General features: G+C 36.8%; 2 protein-coding genes across 2 annotated transcripts; both read right to left on the bottom strand.

Annotated features, from left to right (window-relative positions):
- Positions 1-1,714: 1,714 nt before the first annotated feature.
- LOC133860806 (nucleobase-ascorbate transporter 1) lies at positions 1,715-7,049 on the bottom strand. The gene is made up of 14 exons (XM_062296431.1): positions 6,817-7,049; positions 5,824-5,921; positions 5,388-5,564; positions 4,759-4,859; positions 4,604-4,679; positions 4,045-4,104; positions 3,769-3,956; positions 3,593-3,689; positions 3,415-3,501; positions 3,138-3,196; positions 2,942-3,033; positions 2,617-2,694; positions 2,367-2,527; positions 1,715-2,184 (listed from the first exon to the last, which is right to left on the bottom strand). The coding sequence occupies exons 1-14, from the start codon at positions 6,890-6,892 to the stop codon at positions 1,972-1,974; spliced, it is 1,563 nt and encodes a 520-aa protein (XP_062152415.1). The 5' UTR covers positions 6,893-7,049; the 3' UTR covers positions 1,715-1,971.
- Positions 7,050-15,609: 8,560 nt separating this feature from the next.
- LOC133859115 (probable transport protein YPL264C) lies at positions 15,610-22,305 on the bottom strand. The gene is made up of 10 exons (XM_062294430.1): positions 22,002-22,305; positions 21,159-21,312; positions 20,796-20,970; positions 19,720-19,835; positions 18,052-18,111; positions 17,058-17,208; positions 16,669-16,735; positions 16,308-16,379; positions 16,128-16,193; positions 15,610-15,868 (listed from the first exon to the last, which is right to left on the bottom strand). Exons 1-10 carry the CDS (start codon positions 22,179-22,181, stop codon positions 15,734-15,736), a joined length of 1,176 nt encoding a protein of 391 aa, XP_062150414.1. The 5' UTR covers positions 22,182-22,305; the 3' UTR covers positions 15,610-15,733.
- Positions 22,306-23,033: the final 728 nt, after the last annotated feature.

The raw sequence follows: 23,033 nt of genomic DNA, 5'->3' as shown, positions 1-23,033 counted from the left end.
TTTTTTGTTACTAAAGAAATATAATTAATAATTTAGGAATTTTAAGTATTTAATAAATTTTATATTCGTTTTTTCATCAAATTGATTTCTTCGATCCGGATTGATAAATTTATATTTTGTCTTTTAATATTAAATAAGATTAACATATTGTCGACATTTTCACTTCAAAATGAACATATTTATCTTTGCTTTTAAGATGTTAAAAAGAAAAATTGACAAACAATTTTAAACCCAAAAAAGAATGGGTATCAATTTTTTATCCAAGTAGTTGGATATCTAGGCTATATTTCAATATAAAGATATTGATAATTGTTAAAAATTGGGTTTAAGGAATTATTTTAATTAATGTTCTGTTTGTTTTGTTGAAAACATTTTTCGGTATTTGTTGCCTATAGAAAATCACATATATTTTTTATATTTTTATTCAATCATATTAACTTATAAAAATTAATTTTTATTCAAAACATATAAATATTAATGTAAAATAATATAAAAATTACCGGAGACAAGATTCTTCATTGATCGAAAGGATTTCAGCCACTTTTATTGGATTCTGACTATAGGATAAAGGCTGGAATCCGGACAGTCTTGTCAAAATCTGGGTTGGTCAGATTCCAGCCAAAACTGCAGGAATCCGGCCCAGAACGGCTGGGCTTCGACATACTGGCTGGAAACTGCTAGAACCGTTGGAATCCAGCCGTTCTGGCCTGGATTTTCCAGCCAGTTGGCCGTTCTGACTAGGTGGCCGGAATACGATCAGTTTGGTTGCCAGAATTTGGGCCGATTGGATTCTGACGAAGATGGCTGGATTTTGTTGCCGGATTTTGACGAAGATGGCCAGATTCCGGCGACATTGACCTGAAGCTATTGGATTTCGGTGATTTCGTCCTTACCAAACACCGGAAAATGCCGAAACCATTTTACGCTGAAACAAACGGAGCATAAGTTCATTAAACTATGTGTTTAAAATGCATATAGTTTTGAACACATGTTTTTTGACATGAATTTAAATTTAACAAGAAATTAATGGAATTATTTTAAGTTGGAGTTTAGACCAGAATATAAGATAATATTTGACATTTAGGGATAACAATTTTTGTTATTATATCCCAATATGGCCAATACGAAATTAGACTTGATTAAGTTAATAGATTTAGTTATAATTGACCCATATAACGCTAATAGATTTGGTTATAATTTATCTATATAGTTTGATCAATCTACGAACAGGTGAAAATGAATTGCCACCTAATAAAGAGAGTTGGAAAAGAAAATGCAATCCAGTGTATTGGAAAACTCTTATTTTCCCATCTAGTAAGCTATTTAATAATGCATAATACTTGGAAAGTTGGAGTCCTATCTCTCAAGTTGGATTAAGTCCCTTTGGGTTTTTAATTTCAAAAAATACAATTTAAAATAGTGATTTTTAAAATTACATATTAGCCTTTAAAATTTTACATTTAAAAAAGAAAAAACACACTTGCCTTTAGTTTTCTGCATTTTCAATTCTCAATTTTTTTAAAAATGAAATTTCCTAACGACTTATTTCTACGATTTGATTTAAAATCGCATTTTTTATCTACAGAATCGCTATCCCGAATTCAAGGGATCATACACATACTTTAAGATCTAATGGCAGCCCATCTAAGCTGAGGCATTGGCAAAATGAGGAAAATACTAATATATATATATATATTTTTTTTTGGAGAGACGATTTCCCTTCTTTCTTATTGCATCTACAAAAGAGCATGGATCAAATGATGAAACTACAATTCTAATTCTGGACCCTCCTACAACGGTTGGCCCACAAAAAAGAAACAAAAAAATTGTGATGGTGAAGAAAGGACTGGAAATTTCCTAAGATATTTGGTCAAGTGATCTTAGATTTACAAAATCTTGAGGAATAAACTAATTTATCATGTCAATTGACTTGGCCTGATTTGGTTTGCTGCTTCCTCCTCCTTGAACTTTCTAAGTTGGTGGGAAAAACCTGTTGAGGTTGAATGGCAAAGTGTAGAACTCTTCATTTCTGTTATCACCTTTAAATGATCTGAACTTCACCCACCATGGCATCCCTCTGTCTTTCTTTGACTTCTCCACTTCTATTGTATTGTCAAGAAACACGGCGACGATCAAACCCACCGTTGGCGGAGACGAGAATATCGTATTGAGGAAGGCATTAAACTGCAAAGGTGTAAGATTTGACAGTCAGGCTAATAATCTTAACCGGGGACGAAAATGAGACTTAAAAAGTAAGAAAATTATCTTCTAGGTGGGGAATTTTTACAACAGGCAGAGTTTTTAGAATTTGACAATGTCAGATTGTTAATAGGCCATTATTGGGTTATATCAATGACTGTACTCACCCATCCGGCATTCGTATGAACAAGACCACGGCGTGAAGGATTCCAATATTCATTGAAAAATTGAGGGACAGATATCCCAAGGAACAGCGAAAGCCCGGTAATAATGAGATTTCTCATTGAATTCATGTTCGTGAATTGAAGAAACGATAATCCGACCGAAGCTGAAAATCAAGAAACAGAATTATTATGCAGTGACAAGAAGAAGAAAAAAAAAGTAGAAAACTGAATTCACTTATAGCTAATGACATACCCACAAGGCCGAAGAGAACACAGTACAATGCAGCAAATATTGGGAAGGGTATAGATGCAAACACAGCTCCAAATTTTCCTGCAAAGATAGCAAAGTATTTGTTATTGCTAAAAGAAATGGAAGAGACAAAAAATGTAACCACAAAGGCTTCAATTCCAGTCTGTGAACAGATCAGTGGAAAAGGATTTTTCATCACTTGGTATGTTATCACAATTCTCAAAACAAATCCCTTATGTACCACATGAATTAAAAAGGCAAACAAGAAAGGAGGTGCTCTCCTTTTCAAACATGCACAAACTGCCTTGTCCAAAAATATAGTACCAACCTAGGGTAGCGAAGAATATCATGAATCCAGCAGAAATTTGAACAACTCTGCGACTTCCAACTCTGGTTAATCCAAGGAGTCCAACATTTTCCCTGAAAAAAGCGACCAAAGTTATCACGATTACTGTAAGGCTATATTTGTATGCAAAAGAACAGAACAAAAGCCGGCAGCTTCGGTTCATCTAAGTGTGTCTTACACAGAAACAGTAGAACCAGTGCCTGTTCCAAAAAGACCATCAAGCAAGATTCCTATTCCCTGCCAAAGTAAGAAAGCAAAACTATTCAGATCTTTCAAAGACACATGAAAGTGATGACACTATATATAACAACATGTGACCATGATAATTGTGCATGATACATGCAAATTCAACTGTGATATACAAGCAAAAGGGTGAAACAGGGAGGAAAATCTACTTGCATTTGTTAAAGCATGTGAATTTGGACTAAGGGAGAAGTGCATCTGCAACAAGGTACCTGCCAGCCAATGCCCCGGCTCAATACATAAGCAGGCGGCGGAGTGGCAATTGCCAACCTAGATGTTGCCTTGTATGCAGCAGTTGACTGCAATTGAAATATACAAGTTAGAACCACATAAGGAATGTCACAGCCAAAAGAGAGCTGTTGACTTGGGGACATATGATTGGATACGTACCTCAACCATAGAAACAAGGACTGCAGACATCATAGCAAATGAATGACCAGCTGAAAATGTTGGAGGACCCCACTGCAAAGGGTATGGGAACTTGAACCTGAAATTACACAAAAATTTAAACCAGCAAAGAAACACAGTGCAAAGTAAGTGAAGCTGAAGTTGGTTTTTGATAATACCATGGGGCAGTAGATATAAGATTCGCTCGGTCAGTACGGCAACTGATTTGAGTTCTGAAAGGCTTGTCTTCATAAGCCCCACTAGCAGTCAAGATAAGGGAATAGATCCAAATGATTGAAACACAGAACAATACTGGGAATCGTTCAAAAATAGGGACATCTCTAAATGGCCTGACATGCTTCAGATACTGCAATTCACAAAATCATACTTTACATTCAATGAAGGAAATTATTAGAATAGTGTAGACTACCCAACAATTATCCTGAACCACTTACTTGTGACAATCCAATGACCAACAACAGCATCGGTATCCCAATTTCCACACAATTGCCTAACTGAAACAGATATTCCAGTAATTAAGTTGCATAAGTCTAAAGATAATGGGTGAAACAGTAAGTTAAAAGAGGAGTATAAGGTATCCATCCAGCATAGAGAGCACAATTAAATTTGAGGTGTGGTTCTCATTAAGAAAGAGGCAGATAATTTCAGCATTCAGCAGGCTACATTGAGTTTGGCATACCATGCCCAACTTGAAATTGAAAAATTGCACAACATTTTTTTAAAAAAAAGGGTACATATTTTCAAGCATGAAGTCAAATTTTCAATTTCGCTAAAAATTGAAACTAGACACTAAAATTTAAAATTCTAGTTCCTAAGAAAGAGAAATGATGATATGATTGGTGCAGGGAACTAAAATATGAAGCCTCTGATGTTAGGACTTGGGATCATTTCGAATAAAATTTTGGCCCGAAGAAGTGCACACCACATCAAACGGAAGCTCCTCTTTGAGGATCAACCCAATGGATACCCTAAAGACTTCATAGCAAAACATACCGCAGGAAATCCTCGTTGAAACAATCCCAATCCAACCAATCCAACCACAGGTGCCATTCCAAGAGGACTAAAGAATCTGCAAACAAAACCCATATCATGGTAAATAAAGCAATTGAATAATTATCTAAGTACACTTTTGAGTGCTATCAACCTACCGTGAAAAGAGACCCCAAACTTGGCTGTAACCCAGTATTATTTGTATGCTCGAGGCTACAATTAGAGCTCCTTGGATCGCTCGCATAGTTTGTATAAATCTCTGCAAACCAATCACATGGGAAGATCTCTTTCAATACCCTACCAAATAAGAAAGTTATTAAGTAAAATTCCTGAGAAGGGAATCAAACTCAGACTCTAAGAGAGATATCTATCATGGGACTGAGGTTCATACTGAAATGAATTGCAACATTGAAGCCACAGATTTATGGGGCATTTGGGCACCACATGCAAATAAAATGATTTCATTCTTCTATTCATTGCAATTAAGAAAAACCTTTGCTTCCATTCTCTCTGGGAAGCTTGCATTCTTAATAAACAATTTGCCTAGGTACATTCATTTGAAGCAGGTCCAACAAAAAAGTAGAACTTTGGCCCTTCCAATATAGTGTCTCACAGATTGACATCTCCAATTGGAAGACATGAATTACCCCCCCAGTTTTATCAACATGAATTCATCTTTAATTAGTTTTATGTATCTGAATACTATAGAATAAACTTGACACATTTATTTCCATGTGGTTCCCAAAGACCCTGCTAATAGAGAGAAGGGGAACAATGGGTGACTTACTTCTTGAGGATCAATAATCCGTTGCAAATGGGAGTCACCTATGATGTAAGCTATAGGAATGACATAAGCAAAGGAGCCTCCAACTACCGCAGGCAACCTGGTTCCAAAAAGTGCTTGGAGAAGTGTGTTAATGCCAGCCACAAAGAGGAGAGTCTGTATAACTCGTGCTTTGTCTCCCTGGTTGTGAGCAGAGAAAATGATTGAAATAGGGAGTAAAAGACAAGAATAAGTGAAATTAAGATAAATGATCAAATTTCTAATCTACCATATAGAAATAGTTCTACCAATATCTTTAGGCCAAAACTAAATCATATAAAACTAGCACAAGCGTGCAACCTATCTGTATGGCATGCTTCCAAAATCAATTGAACTTAAATGAAAGAATAGTCCTTAAACTGAGAGGAAGTAGAGATAGTTAAGTAGAAAACCAGCTTACATCACTTCCACCCATTGCAGGGACGAGCACTGTTGGGATCATTACACTTGTTCCCAGCATTAGGATGTAGTTTTGAAATGCTAACGCGATGGTTTCAGCTGCAAGACAAATACTTTATTATGAACAAGAAACGGAAAGGTGAATCGAGCAGCTTCCCATGAATCACAATGTAATGCCACCATATCAATGGCATGATCATTAGCATGTGCATCACAATGTAACGCCACAATATCATGGGCAAAAGTGTGACTACAATACGCCATTAGGTCCATTGCTTAAGAAGTTTGTAGACTCGTGATGGCTATGAAAGTTATGTTTGATGACTGAGAAATCCTACGAAAGGAGCACAAAACATAAAAACACTTGGAATGTCGCAACGGACTTCGGACCCCAACCCACTGCTAGATTTATTAAAAAAAAAAAGATTATTTTTTATTTATTTTCTTATAGTTTCTTAGCAACCGAACAAAATGTTGAGTTTTCAAAAAAGAAAACTGATTCAGAGTCCTACTCACAGTCAATGACTCAATGCCATACAAGTTCAAATTTCAAAAAATTCTTATCAACCAATGAAGATAAAACCAACACCATAATCTTCCAAGTTCTGTCGACATTCATCCAAGAAAAAAAAAATTCTCCATCACCCGCTTGGTATCAACCATAAACTTCAAAACCAACACTAAAATTTTCTTTCGGACACTGAAAAATATATATAAATGGATCAACTTTTCTGGGTTCAAGTTGATATAACACAGTGCCTCAACTTCTATTCGCAGAAACAGCGATGATTCCCACAGTACTCTCACTCACTACTAAAGCTACACTGCTCTACTTCTAGACCCACAAGGCCATTTCTCCAAAAAAAAAAAAAAAAAACACTGGAGAGACCCACAAATCCATTTCACTCTCACGGTGCCTTGACAAAAGAAAAGAAAGGACACCCACATAAGAATGTGTCTATATATATAGATAAACAGAGAGAGAAAGGGCTACCCCAAGGAGGGTTGGAGTCTATGCAGTACTCAAGGTCTTGGAGCTGTTCCATGGGAGGGTGGCTAATGTCTGCCATTGGTGAAGCTTCTGAAAAGAGCTTCACAGAGCTCAGACTTGCCAAAGCAAGATGAACAAAGAAGAAGAAGAAGAACTAAAGCAGAAGTACAGATATAAAGTGAACAAAAAAAAGCAGCAAACAACGAAAGGAAGAAAATAAAGGGAATAATATGCAAAGCACAACAAGCCTCTCTGTGACGCCCCCTCTATGTCCTCGATAAGCCAGTTTTTTGAATCAGTGTTTAGATTCTCAAAACAACTGCCCTCTTTTCTTGATATATTTGCGATACAGCCATCACAGGTTGTTCAAAAAAAAAAGCCATCATAGGTCGGTGTGTCATCGTGGCATGGGAGAAGCAGACAATGTGATACGAAAATGTTGTACTAGGAATTGTTCTTTGGTCGTACAAAATGAAAAGTCTGGCCCTCCTATACCTATGCAGCTATGCTTTGCCACTAACATTTACTATATAATACTTATAGCATAGTAAGATTCAATGAGTGAGTTGAAGTTATTAAACTTCATTCAATAGAGGAAAGGAATGGATTCATCAACTCCTGTTCTTGAAAAGGAAAAAAAATTAAAAGTCCAACTCTCAAGGCAAATGAGATATTAATATTGTCAAAGAGTCATAAGTGTGTGTACAACAAATACATAGCTTTGACCAATAAATGTTCACTTTTTTAGGTGAGACCATCTCATGCATGCGTTCCTGTCTAATTTATTAGGGCAAAAGGGTTGAAAAAAGCATTTGCTTGTTGTAGGGGAAAAAAAAAATGTATAGTTGGTAAGCATTAAAGTCCCTTAAGATCAATATCGGAAAATTCGGCTATGTTGAGATTGAGACACGTAATTTTTTTAATTCGGCTATGTTGAGATTGAGACACGTAATTTTTTTGTTATGTTATCGTACACATATCTCAATCTTAACGGACAGATGGTTTGTAGCTGGAACTCAAAAACTCGACCCGAGCCGAATCCTATTGCATCTACTTCAACTAGGTTTTTGTATTTTGTTTTCTTTTTGTGTAAGAGAGGGAAAGAATATTTGCTGGCCAAGCTGGAAAAACAGTGGGGGGGTGCTTTTTCTGAATCTGAGAAAAAGGGCAAGCGAGTAAAGTGAGAAGGAGAAGAGGTAATGTCAATGTAGGAAGGTTGGTGACGTTGCTACGTGTGGCTAAACCCCTTATTCCCACCACGATCATGACCACTTCACCCACAAAGTCCGATTCCCATGGGAAACAGAACAAAGTCCAACAACCATATTTTTATCTCTATTTTTCAAACTTTTACAAGATAAGAATCTCACACTTTTCTCTTTTCCATGAGAGTTTGTTTGGTTATGGTTTGGATCTTGTGTTTTCCTCAAAAATAGGGTTTTCTTCTTCTTCTTTTTTTGGGTTTGTTTTGGGCCAAAATTAAGGAGAAAAAAACTAGGGGGCTTGCACCATTATGGATGGGTTGGGTCAATCAATTGGGTTTCTTAGCATTCAAACTATGAATATATTATTGAATCACGCAGAAAACTGTACAAAAAACGCTTATATAAAAAGACCGGAAAGCCTAATGTTACAATGATTAACCTAGTAGTATGATAATATAATACCTAGCAATGTAACAATAGAATGAGTACAATTCTAACACTTACAAAGTTAAAATGTAGAAAGATGGCTTGTTTTTGTTTTGTTGAGCTTTCTGCCCGAACAGATAGCCTTTTCTTACAAAAAAGCTGCAATCTCTTTATTCCCTCTTCTTTGGATATGTGATTGCAGCAAATCCCATTACTTTTGATAACTCATTGCTTGATTGAACAAATATAATGACACTGCTCAAAAAGGATTGAGATCCCGTACAATACCTCAGGTACTGCACGTAGTGCAATAACTTTAATTTGGAATGACCAGTTCAAATATTATCATGTCATTTAAAAGTTTTGCATCTCGTTTACAATATACTTGCCTCACCTCTCCGCTTACCACCGCTTTTCCTTTACTCTTCCCGCCTTCTACCACCGTCGGTATCCCATCCTAATGGCTAAAGGGATGTCATTACACTAGATCTTCATCCAAATAGAATATACTTTATTATATGCATACTCCAGTCAAAAAAGCATAATTAAGGGAGGAGCTAGCTTAGGCCAACAAGTTCTAGCTCCGCCGCCATAGTGGATTGGCATATTATTTTGATTATATATATATATATAATAAAGAAAAACCCCATGAATCCATCTATTCTCCAGAACCCACGTGCGAGAAAAAGTGAGGAATTGGGAATGCTCAGACAAAAGAATAAACTAGTCTATAAGTCTATACAAACAAATCTATTCAATTTTTTAACTAATTATTTGGAATTTGGAATAACTTCGTTAGCTTCCAAACACCCCCTCCAAATAACCGCTTTTCAATGCATTGCCCAACCCAATAACTCACAAAAGTGAAAAGTCTCACCGTCTTACAAAATCTCTTTTCCCTAAATATATAATTACAAGACAAACGTTACAAATTACACTTATATTTCAATATTATTTCACTTATTGACCATATCAATCTGCCTTTATAATAATAATAAATTTTTTTTTTTTAAAAAAAGAAAAAAGTAATGCTATAATTTTTTTTTTTTTTTTTTTCACAATGACAGACCTGAAGGTTGATTGAGACTGTTGCGTGTTATATACTATACAAACATTTTACATTTATCTGATAAAAATATAATTTTTAATATTAATCTTTAAAAAAATAAAAAATTATAATTTGATTGGCACGACCATATCAGAAAAGTTGGATATTTAGTTGGATATTACTATTACCAAAATACCCAATAATACTTGGGGGGGTGACAATTATGTAATTAAGTGTAATATTTAGGGCTTATTCAAAACCTCCAAATGGGCCAACACGATTCCATTTTCTTGTGTAGCAATTGTTCCATTATTATTCTCCTTTTACCCCTCCCAAAAAAAGAGTTGTTTATGCTTTGGGAATAAATGCCTAATGTATTAATGAACTTTTTTTTTTTTTTTTTTTGAAAAGGCCATGTATTAATGAACTGATAGTGCTAACTACACCACCAAGTGGGTGCATGGAAGCAGATACTCTCGCCTGCAGAACTACACGTGTCACTTAGGGTTCTTTTCTGAATTTAGCAGTGGCACAATATGGGAGAGTAGTTTGGTGATTATAGAGGTGCAACTACAGAATTGATTTTAGTGTTGGAATAAAGCCAGGTAGGTTTGGGGAGCAGAGGTGTGCAGATCATTTTGGCTATTCATTGTTAGCCTTTTCGTACCGGACTCGTCACCCTCTTTGTACTGATGAATTAACGAGGACACAGCAGCTCAGCCTTTGCCACAACTACCAAACTCCACCAATGATGCTTCATTTTGTTGCCATCAACACCTCAATCATTCATTCTTCTTATTAGGTGAATTTCGGCACTCTCAATGCCTTATTTATATCTCAAAGTAGAATAGCTAATCAAAATTTATTTTATTTAGTTTAGTTAATAAGTTTTAAAATGCACAATATATCCGTTTATATATTTTTAACTCTATATTATTATTTTTCATTATAGTTTTTTTTTTTCTACGTGAATCCCGCTCGATAACTCTACTATTTTACACATTTTCTCTTAAATCTCCACTATAAAGAAAGAACGTGGAGTCATGGAAAAAAAAAAAAAAAAAAAAAAAAAAAAAAAAAAAAGGAAAATGTGGAGATAAAGAATAAAAAAAAAAAAATGGATAAGTGAATAATATAACTCTACTTGTAGAGTTGCACAATTTATGGAATTAAGAAAAATCTATTCTAGAATTTGAATACATAAGCCGATAGAGTCTCTTTTTAGCACTTTTGTCATCTATTCTAGCTTAAAGTTGCAAATAGATAATCCATTGAGAGTGCTCTTAGAACAGTCTCATAGGCTTCTCTATTTCTTAATCTAAAATAGCTAACCAAAACTCACTTTATCTAGTTTAGCTAAGGGGTTTTAAGAGCATCCCCAACAGTTTATGTAAACTCAACTTTTGGCTAAAGTAGATGGCAAAAACAATAAAACCCTCCTCCAGCAGATTATGCAACCCAACGCCAGAATAGATGCATCGTCCATTTGTGAACATTGTCACGCCAGACACTGTTCACAGATGTATCTTATATTTTATTATTTTTTCCCACTTTTTCTCACTCTCTCGAAGCTTCTTGTTCTTTCTTTGCGTGCGTTTTCTTGCTTGTTCTTCGGCGTTCTCTCTCTCAGTCGGTCATGCTTGGAGGATGGGTACGGTGATGAACGAGAAAAGGACCACCAACAACCAAACGACTTGCACTTTCAAGATCAAAATCAACCCATGGTAATTCACCACACCATTACCAACCAATCAGAATCAACCAGAATTATCAGAATTATCAGAATTATCACATAGACACACCACACAGACTACACATAATCGGCAACCATCACGGCATCATCACTGCACCACCATCGCTCTAGACAACTGACAACCATAACCACCACACCAGGCAATCGGCAACCATAACCACCGCACCAGACCACCAAATACCTCCAGAAGATGGGCAACCCAAATCCAGAAACTTCTGGAAGATCGGCAACCCAAACCTATACGCCCCAACTCATAAAATTGGCAACCTGTACCCATCTTCCCAAATCTCAATCTGAAACAGCGTCGCTAGGTTTCAAGGCGAGTCTACGGATTAATTAGATCAGGCCGATGAGGACCACAATGAGGACGAAGTTCTTGGCGAAGATGAACACGGTGACCCACGGGTTCTGCTCAAGCTTGTGCGGGAGGGGCTTGATTCGACTACTGTAGGGTTGGCAATTTTTGACACAACCCGCGAACTCGATACAAACACGACACGGGAAAATAGAGTTTGGGTTTAATATAACCGGGTTTGGGTCAACCCGATTCTGACCCGGCTGTATTGAAAAAGAAAAAAAAGAAGAGAACTAACCCAGTAACCCGTCTAAGTTCTAACCGGAAAAATATGAATTTTGAAATGCCCAAATCACTGAATCTGTGAATGTGAAGTTGTGAACCCTAGCCCACTGCCCAAGTGCCCAGAAGCCCGCCGCCCGCCCGCCCGCACGCTATCCGCCCAGACGCCACCTGCCCGCACGCCCGATCGCCAACCAACCGGCGATTCCGGCCTTTTCCCCCTCTCTCTGCGCCACACTTTTTCCTCCCCCCTCGCTTACCCATCGGCCACCACCGTCAGTGTCGCCGCCCACCATTCGGCCGATCTCACTGAGCCTCACGCGGTTTGGTCATCTCCGCGGCTCCACCCCCTGAACGACGCCACAACCGGACCAACCGGTCTGTTTTACTTTCCCAGTTGAGTCAGTTTCTTTGAGCCTCATCACTCATGCAGTTTGCACTTTGCTATTTGTTATTTTTGATTTAATTGATTAATTTTTATTGTGAGCTCATTCATTAAGCAATGGATTTTGAATATGTGACTTTTGTTGAATATTAGGGGTAAACCAGTAGAGGAAGAGGACGTGTTCGAAGGTAAAAAAAGAAACCAGCAATTGAAATTTGAAGGTAAAAAGCATATGAAAATACATGCATATTATGAAATTGATGTCGAGTCGGGTCGGGTCGTGGCGGGTAAACGGGTGACACGATTATTAGTCGTGTTTATCGAGTCGTGTTTGGGTCGCGTGTCACAACCCGATTAATAATCTGGTCGGATTCGTGTCAGACCCGTTTATGTAATCGGGTCGGCCGAGTTGACACGAACCCAACCCGTGAACCCGAATTACCCACCCTCTAAAAGGTATCTATTCTTAACTTTATATCAAATTAAATATTATTATTATTATTATTATTATTATTATTTTTCTTTTCTTTTTTTGTATCTTTCTTTACCGAAACCCGAAACTCAAGCAAGGGTGCCAACGACACCGAAGTAAGAGTGAGCCCATCGCTCTTGTCATCACCAAACTAGAACCAGAACAAATTAACAACCTTCATCTTCAACGAAAATTAGACAAAATCAGAACAAATGAGAAAAATAGTAACGAGCGTTCATCTCTTCAAAGTAGCAAAAAACTATACCAACCCATTACCCATTTGAGAACAGAGTGAATAATTAAAAGGATAATATCAAAAACTTCTATTACAGCCTTCAAACTGAGACTGAAAGCACGCAGGGCTCGTGTTAGCTGATACCCATTACCCATGAACCGAAACTTGTGCACCCTGTTGCTTCAATTCAATCAGCTACCATGAATCAAGGTTTTGGTCAATGAAATATAGCAAAAGCTAGGTGGAAAAATCGGGGTATCCCAAGTGGGTAATCAACAAATCTACAGTACAATTGACGAACTTGAAGAACAGAACAGAGGACAAAATGGGAGGAAACTTCCTTTAGTTGGGTTCCCCGTCTAATCAAAGAGCCGAAGACTTCAAGGGAGTTTTCTAAAATGAAAAACTGAAAAACAAGGAATATGCTTCAATTGCAAGCTATGAGAGAAAGAAGAAGAAGAAGAGTTGTTTACAGATGGGTAAAAAAAGAAGAAGAGCTGAAAGAAAATATGAGGAAAACAGTAACGAGAGTGAGAGAGAGACCCATCCGTCCTCTTTCACCTTTTTTGCCGTGAAGAAACAATAAAAAAAACAAACCCATCTGTGAACAATGCACATGAGGCGTTGCACTGTTCACAAATGGATGAAAACACCATTTTAGATTCAGGATATATCAGCCGATGGAGTGTGTTTTTTCTGTTTTACTTATCTAAACTAGCCAAAAGTGAAAAATACATAATTCACTGTGAGTGCTCTTCGAATCCAATACGAAATTAACATATTAGAATTAATGAGTTTTTATCTATTTAATTATATAGATCAGATTAACCATATTGTGTGGCTCATTGAGAGAATTATGTCATTTGTTTGACCAATTTTCTATATTTTGTAATTATTTCAATACTGTTTTAGTTTGAATTGAGTCTATTATTGAGAAACCCACCTCTTTTTCATAATAAGATCGTCCACTTCTTTTTCCTATTAGATCAGAAGGGAGAATGATTGCCTTTTTCATATAAGGTAATGGCAAAGTCTTGGAATAGAGACTTTTTTCAATCTGTACGAGGGTTTTAGCTAAATAATTCCAAGTTAGAGATATTAACAGGGTTTATGAGATTAGGGTGGTCTTAGTTTGAGATCTTCGTAATGGAAATAAGGGGTAATTACCTTTTCCTTTATCAACTACCGGCAATTGTCAACATGCCACCACGAACTGACACATCGACCAAAAGAGAGCATGAAACTATGTTAAATCGGACATTTCCATTTTTAGAGGTTAAATTTTGTTTAAAGATAGAAATGCCCTCAAATAATAATTTAATAAAAAATATTAAACCTAATATATATATATATATATATATATATATATATATATATATAAAAGAAGGGAAGACAAAAAATGAAAAAGAAAAGGGGGTGGAGGGTGGCCCCGCGAGCCAACCCCAGAGGTGGCGCCGGCCACCCCAAGTTTTTCTGAGGTGGCTTGCGAGCCACCCTAGATGAAACCCAAGGGTGGCCGCGCGGCCACCCTGGAACCTAGGGTGGCTTGTCGCCACCCCCGCCTCATGCCACCACCCCCTTTCTTTCCTTCTTTTTTTCTTTTTTTTTGGCTCTTTTTTTTTTATTTGTTTAATTACGAGGGTATTTTATATAAATTTTAATTCTAAATTAGGGTATTTGAGTCTTTTCACGAGTTTGATTGACGGAATGAGGGTAACAGTATAAAAATGGTAGTTTCATGCTCTATTTTGGTCGATGTATCAGTTTGTGGTGGCATGTTAATAATAATCGATAGTTGATGAGGGAAAAGGTAATTAACTCTTGAAATAAATATAACAGCAAATGAAAAAAAAACAAAAAAATGAAAAAAATTGGTATACTAAAGTTTTTAGTACAATTTCCTTACAAATTAAGAAACTCATGTATCATTGATTGCCCTTTCGCCCTCTGGTAGTCTACTGATTGAGAACTATGCTAGGTAATACCATTAAGGGCAAAACCACGTTACCGTCTAGACAGTTTTTCTCTAAAATGGGTCGGACAATCCAATCTAATAAATTGATGTGTTCATAGCATGTGTTTTTGGTCGAGACGTGAACAAAGAAATGAAAATTTGGCAGTATTTGAAACTTAGCAGCAAAGACAGGTTAAAATCCTTAGGTAAACACCAAGCAGTAAATGCAAACGCATTCAGAGGCAGAGGGGAAAACTGATACCCTTTTGAATATGAATTTCAGTTTTCTCCCTTTGGCTGGTCATTTTTCTTATAATATGTGACGTCTGAATACGAACCCAATACAAAATTAGTGAGTTAAAATTGAGGGATTTGACCTGTTTGATTAAATTTGTCGAATTAAGATTGACTTATATAACCCTATTCCCATGACTCGACATGACCTGAACTCAATTCATGACGTTAGGACTGGCAATTTTCGATACGATCTGCAAACTAGACATGAACCCAACACAAAATTAACGGGATAGTGTTGAGGGATTTGACCCATTTACTTAAGTAAGTTGAATTAGAATTAACCTATATAGTCTTATACCTATGCCTTGACACGACCCAAACTCATTATGCAAACACGAATTACTTCCCCCTTATATTTTACATGTCATAATTACAAGAGTCCAAGAACCCTTTATGCTGAAACCACTAAAACTTTTAGAGCAGGAAGCTATCTAGCAAGGAAAGTGAAGAAATAAAACCAACTAGATACACTTATAAGCTAGGAAGATTAAAGAGTTGATTACAACCAAAAATCGCTGCACCAAATGGGGTGCGGGCCTACAAAGAAATGAGAAGAATATGGCATCTCTCACTCCATCTCTTTATCAGGGCCAATATACATTGTGCAAGATACTGAAATCAAAATGAGTAAACATCCAACAAGTCGCCCAAAGGATGGAGCTGTTCTTGATGAACCAATGCCCCATAATTGTGACAGGGCTGCCTGAAAAGGCAATAAAAGCATCAACATAATTAACAAGACGAGGGATCGTTTATTTCTTTTTATTGTTTAATATATTTCATTAGGATTCTTTCTATGTTCTCTAATAATTTCCTAAATCATCATCCCGATTCTGAAACACAAGATTAGGGAAGAAAATAAATCCACAAAGCAATCATCACCATATATAACTACATCCTTATTGCGGAATGTATTGACTTAAAAAGTGGGGAGGGGAGGGGGGAAGGGACAAGAAAGGTACCTCCATGTACAGGACATTTACAACTTTGCTGGTTTTCTCAAGCTGAAGTCCGCGTGCTAAAAATACCTGCAATTGAGCACACAAGTTCAGAAGCCTATACTGCAGGAACATCCTCAGCAAAACAAAAAGATATCGTGCTTTATTGATATAATCACTTCATCATAAAGTTCAGGACAGCACCTCAGCCAAAAAGGCCAGAACACCAAGTACGAGCATAAGTAAAAATGTATAAGAATCTGGCAGCACAAAATCCTGCATCGTGCAAGAAAAAAAAATTGTTGAGAAACACACAGAAAGACACAACACCTAATACGGAAGATATATACAGCATGGATGCAACTATAATACTCTCAGCCAGTACAAACTTTAAATGCTTATACAACAAAACCATGACATGCAAGGTGAACTTAAAGGGTATAAATTAGGGGTCAGTGATCAGTCCTCAGGTTATAAGTAATACATATAATTTGGGGTTTCTATGGAACCTATAAAAAAGAAAATGATTTTTTAAACAGTACTTTTTACTATGTCACGAACTTACCTCAAATGCAAATGTACATATTCCAGCAGCAGGGCCAGCCAGTATGCCAAATGAAAAGGCTGTAATCCTGAAAAAGCGCAAACAACATATTAAGGCAATCGCTTTTACATAATAATTTCTTTTTTCTTTTTAAATCGAGTAAAAGCACCAGTATATATTTTTTATTTTCTAGTTATGTATTTCATGTAGTCCTCAAATTTTCTATAGAATCTAGCAACAACCACTTTAGCTTCCATAAGACAGTTACCTTGTAAAAAGGAAAGCCATGTCATGTGTGAGCACAATAGCATGGCATGACTTTCTTTGAGCTTCAGTAGTTTGATGGCAAAGAATTGAAGAAGACTATATGTCACAGTGGTGAGTAAAGATAGGAATCTCATATCACTTACACTGGTTGATCAGATGCCTTTGCTCCCGCCCTTATGAGGCAGTAGCTTACTCCACCAGTTATTGATGAAAATAAACCAACTAAGACCACATATATATGGTGGCTCCCTCTAAGATATATATTGCTTGCTTCCCCAGCTTTAACTAAGGCTCCTGCAGAAGTCCACATTCAATAATGCACACATCTACGCAGAATTGTAGGGAATACACTCACTATTTCATTATAAGCACAAAACGATATGTCTAGATAGATTTTTAACCTGTCACACATAAAGCCAGAAATAAAGGCCACACGGGAAGATAATAAATCATAAGCAAAGGACATAATGTGTTCTCTAGTCTCTATTGCTTTCCCATTCATCCTAAAAGCATTAACTTGCTCACTTTGCAGGAATCCAGCAGGTAATTCAAGGTTCTAGTTTCACGGAATTTGCTATAAAACAGCTTACAACCAACGCAATGGATGAGGGAAGTCATTGTCAAAGATGTGGTATGACAACAAACCCCCCGCCCCTTCTTTTTCTTTATAAATTATATATACAATAAAATAGTAGAAATGAAAATATGGAACAAGAAACTCTTCCCTTTTATTACTTAAAAACTTAAAATTGAGAAGAAAAAACAATAGGATTTAGGTTATTTGAATAAAAACTAGACTACTAGCAAAAGAGAATACAACATAAAAGAACAACTAAAAGGATATGGAAACAAAGAGGAATACACAGGGTTGACTTTTTGAGTTCTTCAATGACAAGATAGGGAAACTCAAAACATTACAGAGGGTCTAAATGCCACATGTCAGAAAACAAGACTCATGCTTCCTTTTTTATATATAGTTTAACTACAATATTCCGTCAGTACAATAATGAAAATGTCTTTTGCTTATACAAGAAAATAAAGAGCAGATTGATCTTGATCAAATTCTTTACTAGAAAATATTAAAGGCATCCACATTTGGCATTGCATACAGAACGCTACTTTAACTCGCTTATGTACCTTTTGTGGTAAGTAGTTGCCTGAAAATGAAAAGCACACCAAAGAAACTGCAAGCAAGACCTGGAAAATGGTAAGATAGTTAACAAAGCAAGCACTCAGTGCCCTAACAGAAGGGTGTCCAAGTTCTGTACCAATATTGGAAGATTGAAGTCAACTTAAAATTAAAGATAAGTAGTTTTATCCTATATGATACAAAGTATTTGCAGCTATATTGGCTTCACTACCACTTCTGCAGCTTCTTGCCTAACTCTTTAAAGGGACTTTCTTTGGGGAGGTATTGGTGATGAACTTTAGTTTCATTTGGTGAACTAGTTGAAGATATGTTCTCCGATAATTTCAGGGGGGTTAGGCGTGAAAAGTATGAGTGAACTTAATAGGGCCCTTTTTGGTAAGTGGTTGTGGAGGTTTGCTACGAAATTGGATGATTTGTGAAGAAAGGTGGTGGACATTAAATATGATAGTATGAGGGGAGGTTGGTGTTCAAAGGAGGTTGAGGGACCCTATGGGGTGGGAGTGTGGAAACGTATAAGGAGGAAGTGGGACAGTTTTGCTGATCATGTGAGATATGAGGTAAAAGATGGCTCTAAAGTGTTGTTTTGGCATGATGTTTGGCGTGGGGAACAACCTTTGAAGGTCCTATTTTCCGAATTGTTCACTATTGTGGAAAGGATGCGTGGGTGGCGGAGAATATGCAATTCCATAATGGAAACATTCATTGGAATATTATATTTACTAGACCTGTACACGATTGGGAGGTGGAAGTAGTCTCTAGGTTCTGAGTTGTATTCTCGAGTAAGGCATGGTGGCGATGACACCATTTGTTGGATTCCATCTGAAAGGAAATTATTTGAAGTGAAGCCTTACTATCAAGTATTATCTAATTCTGCAATTTTCACTTTTCCTTGGAAGAGTATCTGAAAAATTAAGGCTCCTCTGAGAGTAGCGTTTTTTGCGTGGAAGGCGGCTTTAGGAAAAATATTAACTTTGGATAATTTAAAAAAGAGGATGGAGTAGTGTTGTTTGTGCAAGATATGTGGAGTCTATAGATTATTTACTCCATTGTGGGGTTGCAACAGAGTTGTGGAGTGCAATTTTTCAATTGTTTGGCGTTGCTTGAGTTATGCCTCGTAGGGTGAGCGATTTGTTGGGAAGTTGGAGGGGACAATTGGGCAACCGTAATGCTTTGAACATATGGAGGTTGGCTCATTTGTGTTTGATGTGGTGTGTTTGGAGAGAGCAGAATGCAAAGAGCTTTGACGATCGTGAGAATGGATTGTTAGAATTGAAGAAGATGATGCTACACACCCTGTATATATGGAGAGTGGCATGGAATAGTGTATCTGTTTCTAATTTTTTTGAATTCTTAGAATTATGTTCTTCTTTCTCTTTGATTTAGGGTTCTCTTGTGTACTAGGGTTGCGTCCCTCTACGCTTTGAATAAATATACATTACTCGTAAAAAAATAAAATAAAATAAAATTATCTAGGGGCCCTAAACATGATGATCCCCGTCCTATTCTATTTCATCAGATACCTAAAAGTGCTTATTGCTTCATAACTTGAACATGAACGTGGAATGTATTGTATGGGGCATATTAACATATCTTATAGTATAAAATTGAGGGAGGATTAAGAGACAAGAATGAAAAAATCTTACATACTACCATACCTCCAATGTCAGCAATTTTCAACTTCTCGTGCAAAATTATTCTGGCTGCAATTGATGCCATAATCGGTGTTGTGAAGCTTAATACAATAGCCTGAGACAAAGGTAACCTTTGAATGCTGAAATGAAAAGAAAACTAATTTCAGGTCATTACAGTGGTTACCAATACATCAACTCTTAAGGATAACCTAACAATACATTGACAAAGCTTTCCAAGCATAGTATATCAGGTTGAAGAGAGGTCAAAGGATGAGTGAAAATAAAGCATAAGCCAAAGAGTTGGAATACAGCAGCAAAGTAAAAGTGTGTACTGATAGCAGGTCATTTCCTTTATGAACACCATTACCAAAAGTTGTGTGACTCTCTTTTTGGGTAAGTGAATATTATGTAAAGCAAGCTGATAGATTTATCAATATTAGATGTCAAAGAAATCCATATTGAAAGTGCTATGTTCTAAGGCACTGTAATGTACTTTTTTTTTTTTTTTTTTTTGTCTTCTGAACATTATTATGTTTCAACAAGTTTGTACAAAGTTATACCACTACATTAGGTGGATAAATGCACTCATCCTCCTCGATCAACGCTTGGGTTCGAATTCCACTACATTCATATTAAGGTGGGCTGGTACCTAACTCTATAGAGTCAGCACTCAACACACATACCTTTCTCAGGGTTGCCTTTTTGGGGCCGTGGGTAGTGGGTGCCATCATCCCCTCCTACCCTTTTTGCCACAGCAGGAAAAAAACAGAAGAAGAAGTTCATGCAAAGTTACAAATTAAATATGTGTGTGTGTGTATATATATATATATATATATTGGTAACTTGGAGCTAATTGGCCCACATGCAGAAAATAGCACTAGTAACTACTGCCGTCTGAAGACTGAAGCCACATGATGCAATAACTATCTGATCCAGGCATTTGATCTAATATTCCTGATTTAGGAAAGTGACTTGTTGAAGAACGTATCTAATCATATGCTCCTAGCTAAACATAAATATTCCAGATGTATTACACGCACCAGTAATAGAAAGGATATAATCAATACATACAGAAAGGATAGCATTTGGATTCCTCTTACCAATAAACATAACTCATCAACGAAAGAAATCCCATTAGGGCTCTTGAAATTAACAGTTTTCTAACATGTGTCTGTCCAAGTATTGAATGCCCGCTCTTTCTCAGCCAAAAATATGACAATGTCATGATAAGTATACATCTAGCAAAAGCCGTCTCAAATAAAGGAATTGATTGAGCTGCCATTATAAGAGGGGATAATATTAATCATCGGATATACCAACATAATTCGCTAATAATAGGTCTAACTGAAAAAAACAAATGTAAATACACACTGAATATATGGAAAAATACATAATGATGAGCAATGTCCCCCTTATGCCTAAAGACTTACAAATGGTCACAAATGAGGACAGAACTTACTGACCAGAGAAAACATCGGAAAGGACTTCCATGATAAAATAGATGATAGAAGATATGGCCATACACAAGAGACCAGAGTATCTGGACCCACTCCACACCCACAAAATAAATCGAGTCACTGGAGATGTCTCCGCTTCATGTACTCTTGTCACTTGCTCCTGCAAAATGTTAAAATAGCAACTAAATTAATTTCCCAATTTCTTCCCCAGTTTTATGTATCAATTTGTAATGAAAAGAGACCACTATACAAAACCAACAAAATAAACTAAAAACCTTCTGCCGTTTATCTTCTCAAAGTTGTCCTTGCAAGTAATGATTAAGCACAGGACTAACACTGGTGCAAAACTTATAATGATTCAATCCTCAGAAACATAATGATTCGAAACTCACTGAAGAATCACAAATTTCTCGGCTATGAATCAAGCCAAAGTAGGAAAAACAAACACAAATGTTAACTGAAGCTGAGAGAACCTGATCCTTTTGTTATTTTATTCCTAACCAAGAACCATATGCATAATTCAATGTTGCAGAAATGTATTTGGATCACCTTTCTTCTGCTGCAAGGTGCTCAAATTTTCAATTTCTAGTAATTATACATTCCATTCTCAACTCTTTGGTTGATAAATTAGTTCAATCTTATTCGATCACTAGGCTCAGTGAAGCACAGCATGGTAAACTAACCAGCCTCTACACTTCTGATTTCTTTAATTTTGTCAAATAAAAAAAATAAAAATCCCACCCAGCAATCAAATTCGAACGAAGTTCCATCAAAAGTAAACGAATTCCACAACAAATTCTCAAAATTAAATTTTTGTAAACAGTAAATTAGGGTTTTGATTTCCTTTACCCTAGGTTTTCCTCGGGGATAAGAGACTGTGAAGATGTTGATCTTGGGCTTCTCGCCCTGATTCAAGAGAGGGATTATCTCATCGGAGACCACCACGGCCGCCGCAGCATCGTCCTCCAATGCTGATGCGTCGCGCACGATCAGCTCCACCGCGTCATCTCCGTCTTCAGTGGACGCCATTTTTCGCTCTCTATCAGGGCATCCAAACACCCTAGCTTTTCCGTACAGTCCAAGAAGACGAAAAAAGAAAGAGAGGAACAGTGATCGTTGAAGAGTGACGCGTCAACGGTCAAGTTGGTGTGTCCACTTGGCGAAGTTTCGGTGGGACCCAGTGGTTGGTGGGGGTGTCTATTTCATTGTCGTTAGGAATTTGATTCATGTACAACATCATCACAATAACCCATCACATGAGGGTGGACCCCAGTGTGTAGGGTCCACCCTCATGTGAGGGGTTATTGTGTGGTTGTTGTGTTGATGTTGTAAATTTAACATTTTCTTTGTCACTAACTGAATTGTAGCCCGTCCAAGTTTTGATGTGCAAATGTTGTGCACTAAAGTGTTGTGCAAATTTTTTTTTCCTGATGATAAAGGCTTTAATGGTCTATGACAAGTGTTCGGATAATCTAGACATGTTCATACAAGTAAATTTTATCAGATAAATGATTAAAACATGGGTCCCACTCCATTGTACCTTGGTGTTGTGTTATTGTTGTGTAGTGTGAGTGTTAAGGATCACTCCCCATTTTATCAAGCCTCTCACAATTAGTTGTCTGGACCGTGCCACCAGTTTTAATTCGACCAGCCAATTGCAGAGAATTCCTATAGAAAGAAAATGATTTAAAGTAATGAAGTTTTTATAGGACTCATTTGTCCAAATAAGTAGGAAGGCGGTCTCGAGATTTGTTCAAGCAAGTGGATCCTATAAAAGTTCTCTCATATTTATTATTCGAATTGCTAACAAGCCAGTCAACAAAATTATTAGGGATCTCATCAGATCTAAATGTCCAAGTGTTTATTCCTAAATGCTTACTT

The sequence above is a fragment of the Alnus glutinosa genome, chromosome 2, assembly GCF_958979055.1.
Source record: "Alnus glutinosa chromosome 2, dhAlnGlut1.1, whole genome shotgun sequence".
NCBI classification, from domain to species: domain Eukaryota; kingdom Viridiplantae; phylum Streptophyta; class Magnoliopsida; order Fagales; family Betulaceae; genus Alnus; species Alnus glutinosa.
The sequence above is the reverse complement of the archived record's forward strand: the minus strand, read 5'-3'. Positions and strand labels throughout refer to the sequence as shown.